Source organism: Anabrus simplex, chromosome 1, assembly GCF_040414725.1.
Source record: "Anabrus simplex isolate iqAnaSimp1 chromosome 1, ASM4041472v1, whole genome shotgun sequence".
NCBI classification, from domain to species: domain Eukaryota; kingdom Metazoa; phylum Arthropoda; class Insecta; order Orthoptera; family Tettigoniidae; genus Anabrus; species Anabrus simplex.
In genome coordinates, this window is record NC_090265.1 from 510,628,863 (window position 1) to 510,641,457 (window position 12,595).

Here is a 12,595-nt window from a genome sequence, read left to right on the forward strand (position 1 = left end):
TTTGTAAGTACAGGAGATATTATAAGTAGAGTTTTGTAAACAATATAAATTTATTAAGGATGAGCTGTGTGTTTAATAGAAAAAAATTGTTTGCATAAATTGTATAATATTGTATTGTAGGAAAATGTCTTCTTCTCTTGTTAATTTAAAATTTAGTGCTTGACAAGAATGTATTCTAGTGTACCATTTGCCACCGAGGTAGACACCTCATTTGCAAATAAAGAGATTTTGATTTGATTTGATTGCATGGTACCGGTATTCCATTACCTACAAGCCATGGGGCTGGACAGCAGTTGTTTTGGTAGGCCAAGGCCATAATAGGATGTTGCACCATGAGGCATTTCTCTTTTTTTTTTTTTTTTTAATTGTATTACTTTTGCTGTCCTCCCCAATTGCAAAGATATTATATCGCTGATCTTGTGTCAGTTTCTAATTTGTCACAAGATAAAATCTATGGCTACATGAATACTACTAGAACCATGCTGCAGTCTTTATTTGTCTCCTGTCACTCTCTTTAGAAAGTATATCAATCTCATATTTCAGGAAGTAAAGAAAAATATTCAGAGACAGCAACACAAAGTGGGAGGAATAGAGTGCCAGTTGGACATCAAACTGTAAATGCCAGAAACTCGATGACTGGATCTAAGTATGGAGAGACACATGCCAACAGACCTACAGCAACTCTCAGGAAAAGTCAGATGAGTGAGTATCAGGAAAACAAAGACTATATACTTCCTGAATATGAAGACATAATTGAAGGGCTTAGTGTGAAACTAACACAATTAAAATCCTATATTTTTCAGTAGATATAACATAACATTGTATAAATACGAAATTGTTGATATTGTACATATGAATGAAAACAAATTTATTTCTTTAAGAAGCTAAATCATCACACAAAAAAAGAAATATTCTTTAGTGTGTTTTTCGAACATAAGCAAGGTCATTAATTATATTAATACTTACTGAGTAGTATTTATGTTGCCAAACAAATCTCAGAAAAAAATATGAAGTTACATTGTCTTTGCAAGAAATGCAACTATTTCTTAACTATTTTCTTCCAGCTGTAACTACACATATTCTCTATTCTATGTTTGATTTTATTTTTTAATTGACATATAGAAATGATGGTATTGGCTGGTTTGATTTCTCTGTTATGGAAGTCCATAATATCTTCATGTTTTCCAACCAATATTTCCAGTGGTCTATTGCAGTAAGCCAGATATAGTGTCACTTCATTTTCATCTTTTCATCTTCTTGTGCCTTTTACAACATTCACATGTTGTTTAATTTCTGATGCAATGTTAAAAACAGTTTGTTAGTGTTCTTTTAACTGATATTGAATAAATCAGGCCTAAAACTTCTGTATTCTTCAGCATAACAGTACTTGAAATACAACATATTCCTGTACTGGAAACTGACAGTCTTGCTATCAAATTTTCTATTTTTAGGTATTTGTTTCTGAATCTGTAAAAAGTGTAGAAAATCTTGCAGCCTCATTTCAGTTATAGAATACATTTTCCCTTTTGATGCCATGTACACCTACATGTATGTAGGTACGTTTGTTTCACATTATTATGTTGAAGTTGATTGATTTTATTCACAACAAAATTCTTAACTGGCAATACATTTATTTCACATTATATATTCCATGAAGTTTTGTAGTTATGAAATGTTTTACATATAAGACATTTCAGAACTGAGTTATGACTTTCATCACCAAGTAGAAGAATTAATTTGGTATCGACTGGTATAAAAATCTAAAAATGCAATTAAATTGTTGCTAAAACTTTCTTTTAGTGGCATCATAAATGTAATTTAGACTGGAATTGGCATCTGAAACTAGGAATCACTCAACAATGCACGAATAACCATTTAATCAACGTAGACATACATATATGTGAAACACTTCGCATGGTTTTATACTCCAGCTTCTTTGATATTACCTACCATGCTGGTCAAAAAGAAGTGTAACATTTAAAAACTTAATTTTTTGAAATGTATTTTGCAATTATGTTTATTATATTTTATATCCAGCTCCTTAACTGAATGCCGGCCCCATGGTGTGGAGGTAGCATGCCTGCCTGTCACCCAGAGGTCCCAGGTTTGATTCCGCACCAGGTCAGGGTTTTTTATCTGGACCCGAGGGCTGGTTCGAGATCCTCTCAGCCTACATAATTACAATTGAGGAGCTATCTGACGGTGAGATGGCGGCCCGTTCTAGGAAGCCAAGAATAACGGCCGAGAGGATTCGTCATGCTGACCACACGGCATCTCATAATCTGCAGGCCTTCGGGCTGAGCAGCGGTCACTTGGTAGGCTATGGCCCTTCAAGGCTGTTGCACCTCGTGTTTTTCTTTATCCTTAACTGAATGGTCAGCATCAATGCCTTCAGTTCAGCGGATCTCGGGTTTGATTCCCAGCCAGGTTGTGGATTTTAACCACTTCCGGTTAACTCCTCCAGCTCAGGGACGGAATATTTGTATTTGTCCTAACACACATCTCTTCATAAATACAAAACACACCACACTACAACCACCAGTGAAACATGCAATCCATATAGGGTTGGTATCATTAAGGACATCTGGCCATAAAACAAGAAGCTGCTTGTGTGACACAATTCACACCCGTGACCCCATCAGGGTATGGCAAAGGAGGAAGAGGATGAAGATGATAACAATGATGATTTATTATAATTTATAACTTAATTTTGTGTTTAATAAATTCATATTCTTTGAAGACATCCAAGTGTTTCGCTCTTTTTACAGGCAGTGTATATGTCTCAACAAAGCACTAACAACCATTTCATAAATTCAGACAAAGTGCTTTATGTACATGTGAAACATTTCTTACTGCTCTTGTAGCTATGCTTTTCTTCCAGAATGTAAGGAATACTCTCAGAGCGTGGTCCACAAAGTCGAAGCACTTCCACTGCTACCTGATGCAGTTCCTGTTGAAGTAGAAGTGGCACGCTGTGACATTAATAAGCTACCACTTATAGTTGGTGGAGAGAGGACTCTTCTAGGAGAATTTCCACACATGGTGAGTGAAACCTTTCCATTAAACTGCTGACAAACCTGAAAACTCAGCCAATGGTACAATACCTCTATAAAAATTGAAGCAAATAGTTTTGCTGGGAACTAGTCCACCCACTTTCCTGCTGCTCATATCAACAGTTTGGTTCAATTCTGCCACCAATCTAAAATACACAAAACCCACCAAAACATGCAACTAAACTTTTATAAAGAAATTTAAATTATATACTACATTCTATGTTTATGAAATACAATATTCATTTATGATATAGGATATGCTCATATTATAACTTATTTTTAATTCCAACACTTTATGGGCAAAATCTAAGGAGAAAGTGGAAGCATTTCTGAAGAAAAGTAGTTGTGGTAAGTAGGTCAGGGGATTATGTGCAAAGTCAACAACCCTTAGTATTATTTACGCGAGTTGGCATAACCTACCCTTTGCCTCCCACTATAGAAGAGCATTCTTCCAAGATACCCAAAAAGAAAAGTACAAAACTATCCCAGATTGATAAGTGAGTGAAGCAATATTTTTATGGTTCATCCAACAATGAGGAAAAGAAGCTGTAATATCAGGACCAAAAATTCAAGAAACGCCAATAATTTCTGAAAAATGTAGTGAAACTGGGATTCCTCCTTATAAAATGATGATGTGACATTGCTACCAGAGAAAGGTGTGGAAAAAAAAAACCCAAAAGAAACACCAGGACCAAGCATTCAAGAAAAGGCAGGAGTAATTTCTGAAAAATCTGGTGAAACTGGGGTAAACTAGCAGAAGTCCTCCTTATAAAATGATGGTGTGACATTGCTACCAGAAAAAGACTTGAAGAAAAGCCCAAAAGAAAATTTTTGACTTTATTTTTAAAGAAGTAATGAAAAATTAATATTTGGATTTGGTAGTACTTTATAATTACATCAACATCCCCTTTTGAATAGATGTATTGTTTTCATGTAACTGTAACATATGAGGCAGTTTCCAAACTTTTAAATTGCAACATTGTTGATATTGCACCCAGTTTTTAAAAAATAATCGAAAATAACATTTCTCTTTCTAATGACTGTGTTAAGTGATCCTAAATCTCCAACCCTTTCCAATTTTAGTTTTATGTGGATTATTGTCCACTTCTTGCATTAATTTTACTTTCTCATCCAGCATGTAACTTTCCTCCTACCATTCACCATGGTCAACTGACAGCAACATACAATTTCTACTGATAGAACTGCGGTTTTTATTACTCACTGCATAAGTCAGATCTTGGCATCATTTTACTGTGTCTTGTTTTCATAACCTGCTTACAGTTAAAACGGAAGCAGGTCCCACATCCTGAACATGTATCTCATAATCTTTGTAATTTAGCTTTATGCTGTGCGCAGTCATTTCCCACAATCTTTGCTACACCAACGCAGCATCCATCCAATATCTGCAGATAAGTCCTGCTGCCAACAAAGCTGACTCTAATGTATCACATTTCTAAATCGCCTGTGTTTTGATCAGAGAAAATTCATTCATCAGCGACATTATTCAACTTTGTTGCATACAAATAAACTGCATTGAACTAAAGTTAATACATTTAACACCAAATTACATATAAATGGGTTATGTACAAATGAGGTTTAATTAACATGTTTTTAAGTTATATCTTTCCAAGTTCTACAGAAATGTACATATACAACAGAATTATGCAGAAGTTCTTTATGTATAAACCGGTCTCAATTGTAATTCTTTACAGACAAATTTTTTTTGTCCAACGCATAAACTGAACAATTTTCAATTGTATTCACTATAATCTTATGAAGCCTTTGCACTCGAAACCTATGACCCTGTATACTATCCAGAGGAACCTGTAGGTCAAAAGAGACTGAAAAATTCTGAAAATCACCTGCGCTTAATCTTGCACGTAAGGCACTTCAGAAGCAATGGGTAGTATCTCCTAAAAGAAAAAAACAAATCATATTTTGCTTGTTCTTATCTAAATGAGATCTCCACTTCTGGAGATGCATATGGCCATGATGTTCACTTGGCTTACGCTAGAAAAGGAGTACCAGGTTAATTCCTGGGGACAAAGGCAACCAGGCTTAGAGCTAACCACTCTACCCCACCAAGTGCTGAGGTTACGGATAGTGGAAGCCTTTACCTTCCACCTCTCCCAAGGCCTTCATGGCCTGTATAGAGATGACTCTAACTTTGCCTTTGTCCTTACCTTGTCACAACAGAGAAGTGAAAATTTGGTTTTGTTTTTCATCATTTCCCCAGTGTTCCAAATCTCTATCTCTGCTATTCATTTCGTCTTTCTCCACATCTGATTGTTTGAAAGTCTGATGGTTCAATGATTTACTATAACCACACAAGGTTCTTTTACTTCTAGAATTCATATTAAACAGGGATTCATCATCACCATTTCCTCTTGTCCATTTCATTCCAGGTGAGAGCTAATATAGTTCCAACGTTGTATTTTCTCAGTTGTTCCAGCGATCCTCATTCATCACTGTAGTTCAGACCTTGTTACATTTTCTAAAGCTGTTCTTCACTAAATCATCCACCTTGTTCTTTCACAACTTGTCTTACTCTCCAGCTGCAGTTCCAAACTTGTTTTATCCCTTCACCAACTGATGTACCCATGCTTCGCTACAGAATTCTACAGTGTATACAGAATTAGTATTTTTACACATTGTAAGATTTTATTAAATTGTATAGCTCTTAGCATTATTCCAGAAACACGACAGGGAAGTCGCCATATGCAGTTTCTCATGTGACAACCGATGTCTCGTTCATCATTTACTTAGCCTTCATTGATACATCTTTATTCCATAGGAGGTTTCTTACAATGTGGTAGAAAGCACTCCTATTTGTATTCTCCAGCTGATTTCCACATCCACTCTAGCATTTGCCACTGGGCACTTCCTAAGACCTAAATCCTTGCCTCCCATTTTTATTCCTTCTCTTCCTTCTGGTCATTACTATTGTTAACTTTTCTATACCAGATGTTCATTCTCTGTAGTTCAAATTTTCCTCCATTATTGTCCGTCTATTCCTGTACCTCACACTCACCTTTTTGCCAATCACAATATCATCAGCAAACAGTCTTAAATTCATTTACATACCTTCATAATTTTGACTCAAGTGTGATAAACTGATATAACTTGGAAACAATATTCTCTCACCCATGGGTAAATAATGCAAGTATCGAGCTCAAATTATGATGATGATGATGATGATGATGATTATTATTATTATTATTATTATTATTATTATTATTATTATTATTATTATTATTATTATTATTATTATTTACGTTGTCAGATGATTGCAGTGTTTGTGATGTTATGTCATGAAACATTACTGTATATAGACATTTATATGAGTTCAGTTAATGTAAGAACCTGTATATAATTTATTATTACCTGTATGTATGATTTGTAATCCACTACAGTATTATGAAGCACACTGTAACATCCAGAATGGCACTAGGTAGACGAGAACTATGGAGAATATTCTGTAGCCTACATTATATCTATGTATTAAGTACTCTAGAATTTACGAGAAGGTATTTTGTAACATATCTTTCTAGAAGCCTGGCCACGCACTTATATAAGGAGGTGGTCTTGATGGTAGAGACGAGTTATTGCTTAGTTGGAGTTATGGTTTAACAGAAGTATACTTGTGACCTTGTGTTGTGTTTAGGCAGACATGTTTGTAAACAGTCAGAAGTCAATTGTTTTAATATTGCAATCTCCATGTGGCATATGTTTAGTGATAGGCAGTTGTTAAAATAGTGGTTTGTTGATGTTTTGGAGTGAAGTGTTTTGTTGTGACGGCAGTGATTTAGGTTATGTGTATTTAAATTGTAAATAATTGTGAATAAATAAGTGTACCAACTGACAGCATTCATCCACTTTATACAGTGGTGTTACTATCATATTGCTTAATCAAAGTTCCTTCTAAGTTTGTTCATTGACTGTGATAACAGTTCCTTGAATTTTCAGGCAGCTCTGGGCTACCAGGATGGTCGTAACATTGCATGGAACTGTGGAGGATCCTTGATCAGTGAGCGCTACGTACTGACTGCAGCTCACTGTACAGTCACAAGCAAGTGAGTATAGTTTAGTAGCTACAGAAACCTTTTGACGTAGAATAGGTTTATCGTTTTGTTCCAGTATCGGGTTCCCACAGAAGTGTACATCAGACTTCCTTCAATCATTCCAAAACTGTAGAAGCTAGCAAAAATATAATAACTGACATGAAAAGAAGTAGTTCCAAGGAGTCTACCCAAATAGCTTTCCAGGTTGGATGGCACAACAGTAAGCAGTGCATGCTTCCGCCATTTTGTGGTGAAATCGGAGCTCAGACCATGTAATTCAGGACTGTAAATGATAGCATGTACCACAAGATGTTGTTTTGTTTTATTTACACAAGATCTACTGATACTTGTAATAATATCTGGGGTATGATGCGCAAAGGCATCACCCAAATATCACTATAAAATTTGTCACAAATGAACATAATAATTGCTTTTACACATATCAAGTGAAAAATCCCTGGCAAATTAAGAAATACCGTCGTTATTTGAGAAATATGAAAACATACTTAAGGCTTGTAGACAGGACTGATTTATGTCGTACTACGCTGCTGGTGCCGTCTTTTGTTACTTTATTCAGGTCCAGGGCTAGCACCGTGGAATGGGAGTGCTATGTCTGTAGATTCTCATTATCTTTGGCCAGTACAAACAGCAAAATGGAGGTCAAAAGAAAAATAGCATGATCCCTGGACCAATAAATATTTTTATTTCTGTTCGAACGAAATCACTAGTCCACTGAGTTTTTCTTATGAACATTGGCCATATCATTTTGTTGCCTATTAAATATTGCATATCGCGATACAATTCATGAAATGATGTCATTGACAAGTGAAGAATGAAATGAAAGCAAAGAACTTCAGTGAACACAGATATCACACACGAAATTGTTCAAAGTGTAAGACAAAAGACATACGTGTGTCACTGTGAGCGCAACACCAAATGTACTTGTAAAGTAGTAAAGTACGTATTCATATTCTCCAAAAAACATATATTTCTTAATTTGCCAGGGATTTTTCACTTGATATGTGTAAAAGTAATTATTATGTTCCATTTGTGACAAATTTTATAGTGATATTTAGGTGATACCAATGCGCACTATACCCTAATATCTATGAGAAAACTGGACTAGGTGCATAAAAATTTGCAAATTAGTTGAGAATTTCCTAAATATCTCATACCTTAATTTAAAGAAAGTTCAAGTCTACTGGATAAAAACATGTAGAAAGAACGAGTCCAAGAGAACTGAAAAAGCCCAATGGCTAAGCGTGAGGGAACCTATAGAGAATGCAAGAATAAAACTGCTGAGCTCTGTGAGCCTACTGTTCCTGTCTAGTCTATGGAGGTAGATATATCTGAAAACATTCAAGATAATGTTGTTGAGTTTATGGCTATTGGAAACAGCACGACTTCACAATATTCACAAGAGGAAAGCGCAGCTAAAAGAAACAACCTTCATTTTGCACATCCACCGACTGGAGTGGCCACTTGTGGTGATGGGATAACCTAATACTTTTAATAATCCAATAACCTCCATCCGATTATTTACATAATCAAATGAGTTTCAAATATCATTCAGTTGTAGTGATATCATAATTGAATACTTTTAATATTTGAATAACCTCTATTCGATTAATTAGATCATCAAATCAAATAATCAAATGGGTTTCAAATATCATTCAGTTGTATCGCATAGAATATTCAGATGCGTCACGAATCAATTTTTCAGTTTAAGTGTGTCGGATGGATAATCAATTGAAATGAATGAATAGATGAACTCTTATGAAAGATAGAAATACGCCTTTTTCAAAAACGTATGTCCAAATGTTGAAACTAAGTGAGTGAATCAACTGTCTTAATAACATCACTTTTTATTTGATTATTTCAAAAGCATTCACTATTCAATTGCCTCATTGATTCGAATGCAGTTCCAAATGAATAATCAAAAAATAATCTAATGAAAAATTAACTATTTGATTGCCTCATTGATTTGAATGGAGTTTTGAATGAATAATAAAAAATCAGATGGAAAAAATATTCACTATTTGATTGCCTCATTCATTCGAATGAATGATCAAAAAATAATCAAATAAAATTAAATAATCGAATAAGCTATTATTTTGTATTTGATTATCCTATCACTGGCCACTTGTATTAAGGTGCTACAGCTATGGGGCCAAGCTCTACATTTGTGAGACGCGTGAGTTGGAACCCCACTGCAGGCTGTCCTGAGAATGGCTTTCTGTGGTTTCCCATTTTAACTTCCAGGCAAATTCATATGCCAGCTGATTCATTGCACCTCCTTACCCCATTTGGTTCACCATCATTTATTTCATTTTCATTACATCCTCAACTGAAGATAGCAAAATGAAGGACATCCGGTCATAAAAACATGGCAGATAATTTCATCTCTCCTCATCCCCGAACCTGTATCAGGAAACAGGACTAAGGGGTAGACATAAATACTTACTTATTTCAAACAACCACCACGACGTATTCTGCACACAAAGGACCTGTGGTCGTAGCTTCAACATAACTCCCGCATATATTTTATTTTTGTTTCTTTCTTCCTTTGGGTTTATTCAGCTTACACAGATGTATTCATCTAGTTTTAGTTGTGTTTGTGCTGCAGAGTAAGAACCAGGATTTTCAAGAGCACCATGCAAATATTACATTTTGAAAGCATTTGAGATGAACACCCTCCCCTACTTTCTAATTCTTTATTATTATCAGCAATAGATTCTTGATCCTTTTTAAAACACCAGACGATGCTCCTCTAACAAGTTGTGGAGATGTTGAAAAGTCTGGACAAAACTCACAGAATTGAGCGGTGACAGGTCCAATGCAATATGTTTAAGATATCGTGTTCCACAACATATGGATAGTGCACACTTATAAACTGTGCAGTTCACAGGAGAGCCATCCTATAGGAACACTTTAGTACCTGTTATATTAGCCTTTGATAGTCACTCCGTCAACCTGGTTGTTGTGTGTTACCGTCTGGAGTAGTGAAATGTTCTACCCAAGTCTGTGTTCATGTCAATAAAGATTGTGTACAACCTTGGGAAGAAAACTGGCTGCATCCAACCTTTGTTCTGTTTCTCTACAGGGTTGGGTAAAAGGTGAGATGAATCTTCGAAGAGAGTTTTTATGACTGGATGCCCTTCCTGACATCAATCTCATCAGAGAAGTTAGTGAGATGAAATGGCTGATGTGATATATGATAGTAGGAGGGAAGAAGTCTAATAGCACCAAGGAGTAAAGGGTTACATTTATTTTTGTTTACATGATTGTATGTTGCACAGACATATATTAATTTGCAAATCTTTAAAGAACCAGTTACACTTTTATCTTCTTGGTTCTGTTTTTTGTTTTGTTCAATGCCATTCTGTGCTGCCTTTGATTTTCATTACTTATTTTTGTAAAATCATTGTATGTGAAATTATATTGTTAAACTATTGGTAAAAAAAGTGACAGAAAACTACGAACTGGACCAAACTGCTATGGCATACACTGACAGGCAAATTGCTTGGGAGATGAATGCTCTTTTTCAGAGACGTATTGGAGGCGATGCCATCATAGTGGGATAACAGATATTATGGCGTGACAGTGATGCATCTTGTGACTAACATAACAAATACTACAGTGCTCCTGAATGATGGCTCTGCCGTGAATCACACAATTTGTAGGTGCGCCCTCTCCAGATGTTTCGCCCTTATTGAAGGGCAACAGGTGGTTGTGAAATGTAATATTTTGTTTGCAGGTGTTGCTTTGGACCCATCACTATTCTGTACTGTGATTTCCATCGAGATTCTTAGAGAAAACTCCACAACTCTCCCTTGTAAGCAAAATATGATACTATGTTAAATTAAACCATACATACAACATATCCTTTTTAAGTTTTAGCAGTCATCACATAACTTTTAAAACTGTAAATAAGTGTGTGGAATGTGAATGTTATGGGAGGAACAAATTTTCTCTACACATTTTACTATTATTAACATGGAAGACAATGCAGACATCAAAGAGTGCTTCTATGTCTTTCATGCTTTTGAACCAATATTCTTTTCTGATTACTAATATCTCATAAAGATAACCACATAACTTCCAGTGAAACACTGAACTGATCTTTGTTGGTTCTTTTTGGAAAGGGGGTCACCTGTACTGGTACGTCTTGGAGAACTGAACTTGAAGCGCAGTGATGATGGAGCTGAACCAAGGGACTACACCATCACTTCTATCGTCAGACATCCCCACTACAAGGCTCCAGCCAAGTATTATGACATTGCTCTTATACGTCTTGCTCAGCAAGTACAGTTCACCAAATTCATTCGGCCAGCTTGTCTCTTTGCTGAAGATAATTTCCCAGTCAACAAAACAATAGCTACAGGATGGGGACAAATTGCTTATGGTGAGTTGTTCTCACAGTATATGACATTTTGTTGGTGTTGCTGTTAGTACACAATTCAATACTTTGAACTGTAAGATGAAAGATAGATACACAGTTCAAAAAAATTAGGGGAACATGTTTTTGAATGCATGCCATGCTCCACAAAATGTCACACTCAGGTATATTACCAACTAAACCTTTATTCTTTACCGTTGAAGTATACAAATGAACATCAATGGATTCACGTTTATTTTCAGAACACAAATGGAAATGTTCAAATAGGGCTGAAAACAAAGTGATAACAGTCCTCCAGGGTGGATTTTTATCACAGTTGGAGAGCTTCAGTATGGTGTGTGTCTTCCATGAGCATTTATCACAGCTTGGCACCTACGTGGTATGCTCCGTATAAGTCGACAGAGGCCACGGTGCGGTATCAGGTCCCATTCTTCAATGAGAACTTTTTTCGAGGTCTTGGAGAGTCTGTGGTGTAACAGAATGCACACAAACACTTCTGTCAAGCCTATCCTACACATGCTCGATGGGATTAAGGTCGGGACTCACTGCTGGCCATTCCGTCTCTGAATGTCCAGTTCTCGCAGGACAGCTCTGGTGATGCGCGCTACATGAGCCCTGGCATTGTCATGCATGAGTACGAATTCAGGGCCAACACCGTATGCAGCAACCAACACATGCTGTAGAAGTATCTGCTCGATGTACCCCGCAACGGTAACATTCGACGACAAGATCCGTACGGCCATCAATACTGATGCCACCCTACACATTTCAGAACCTTGTCCGAATCAGTCGCCTTCCTGGACAACATTTTGCATGTAACGCTCACCTTGGCATCTCCATACACGTTGACGTCCATCACACTGCGTCAGGGAAAATCTGCACTCATCTGTGAACAACACAGGTCTCCATTGGCAAAGTTGCTAGTTGACGTGGGTAGGGCAAACAGAAGGCGAGCTGCGCAATTTTGTTGCATTAAAGAGGGCACTTGAACAGGACATTTGGGTCGTAAGGTGACTTCTCTTAACCTGTTCCTTACTGTCTAGTCAGACACCGTGACTCCAGAGACCCTCTTGAGGTATTGT

At 36.4% G+C, this 12,595-nt stretch overlaps 2 protein-coding genes across 3 annotated transcripts in view; one reads left to right on the forward strand and one right to left on the reverse strand.

Annotated features, from left to right (window-relative positions):
* LOC136857037 (serine protease snake) overlaps window positions 1–12,595 on the forward strand; it is a 131,649-nt gene that overhangs the window by 111,714 nt on the left and 7,340 nt on the right. The window contains exons 3-6 of the mRNA XM_067135386.2: window positions 544–702; window positions 2,882–3,042; window positions 7,020–7,126; window positions 11,260–11,519. Coding sequence (XP_066991487.2) covers window positions 544–702; window positions 2,882–3,042; window positions 7,020–7,126; window positions 11,260–11,519 — 687 coding nt within the window. The remainder of the gene's footprint in view (window positions 1–543; window positions 703–2,881; window positions 3,043–7,019; window positions 7,127–11,259; window positions 11,520–12,595) is intronic.
* The window catches only part of LOC136857038 (palmitoyltransferase ZDHHC16), a 135,073-nt gene that overhangs the window by 15,393 nt on the left and 107,085 nt on the right, over window positions 1–12,595 (reverse strand). The window lies entirely within an intron of this gene.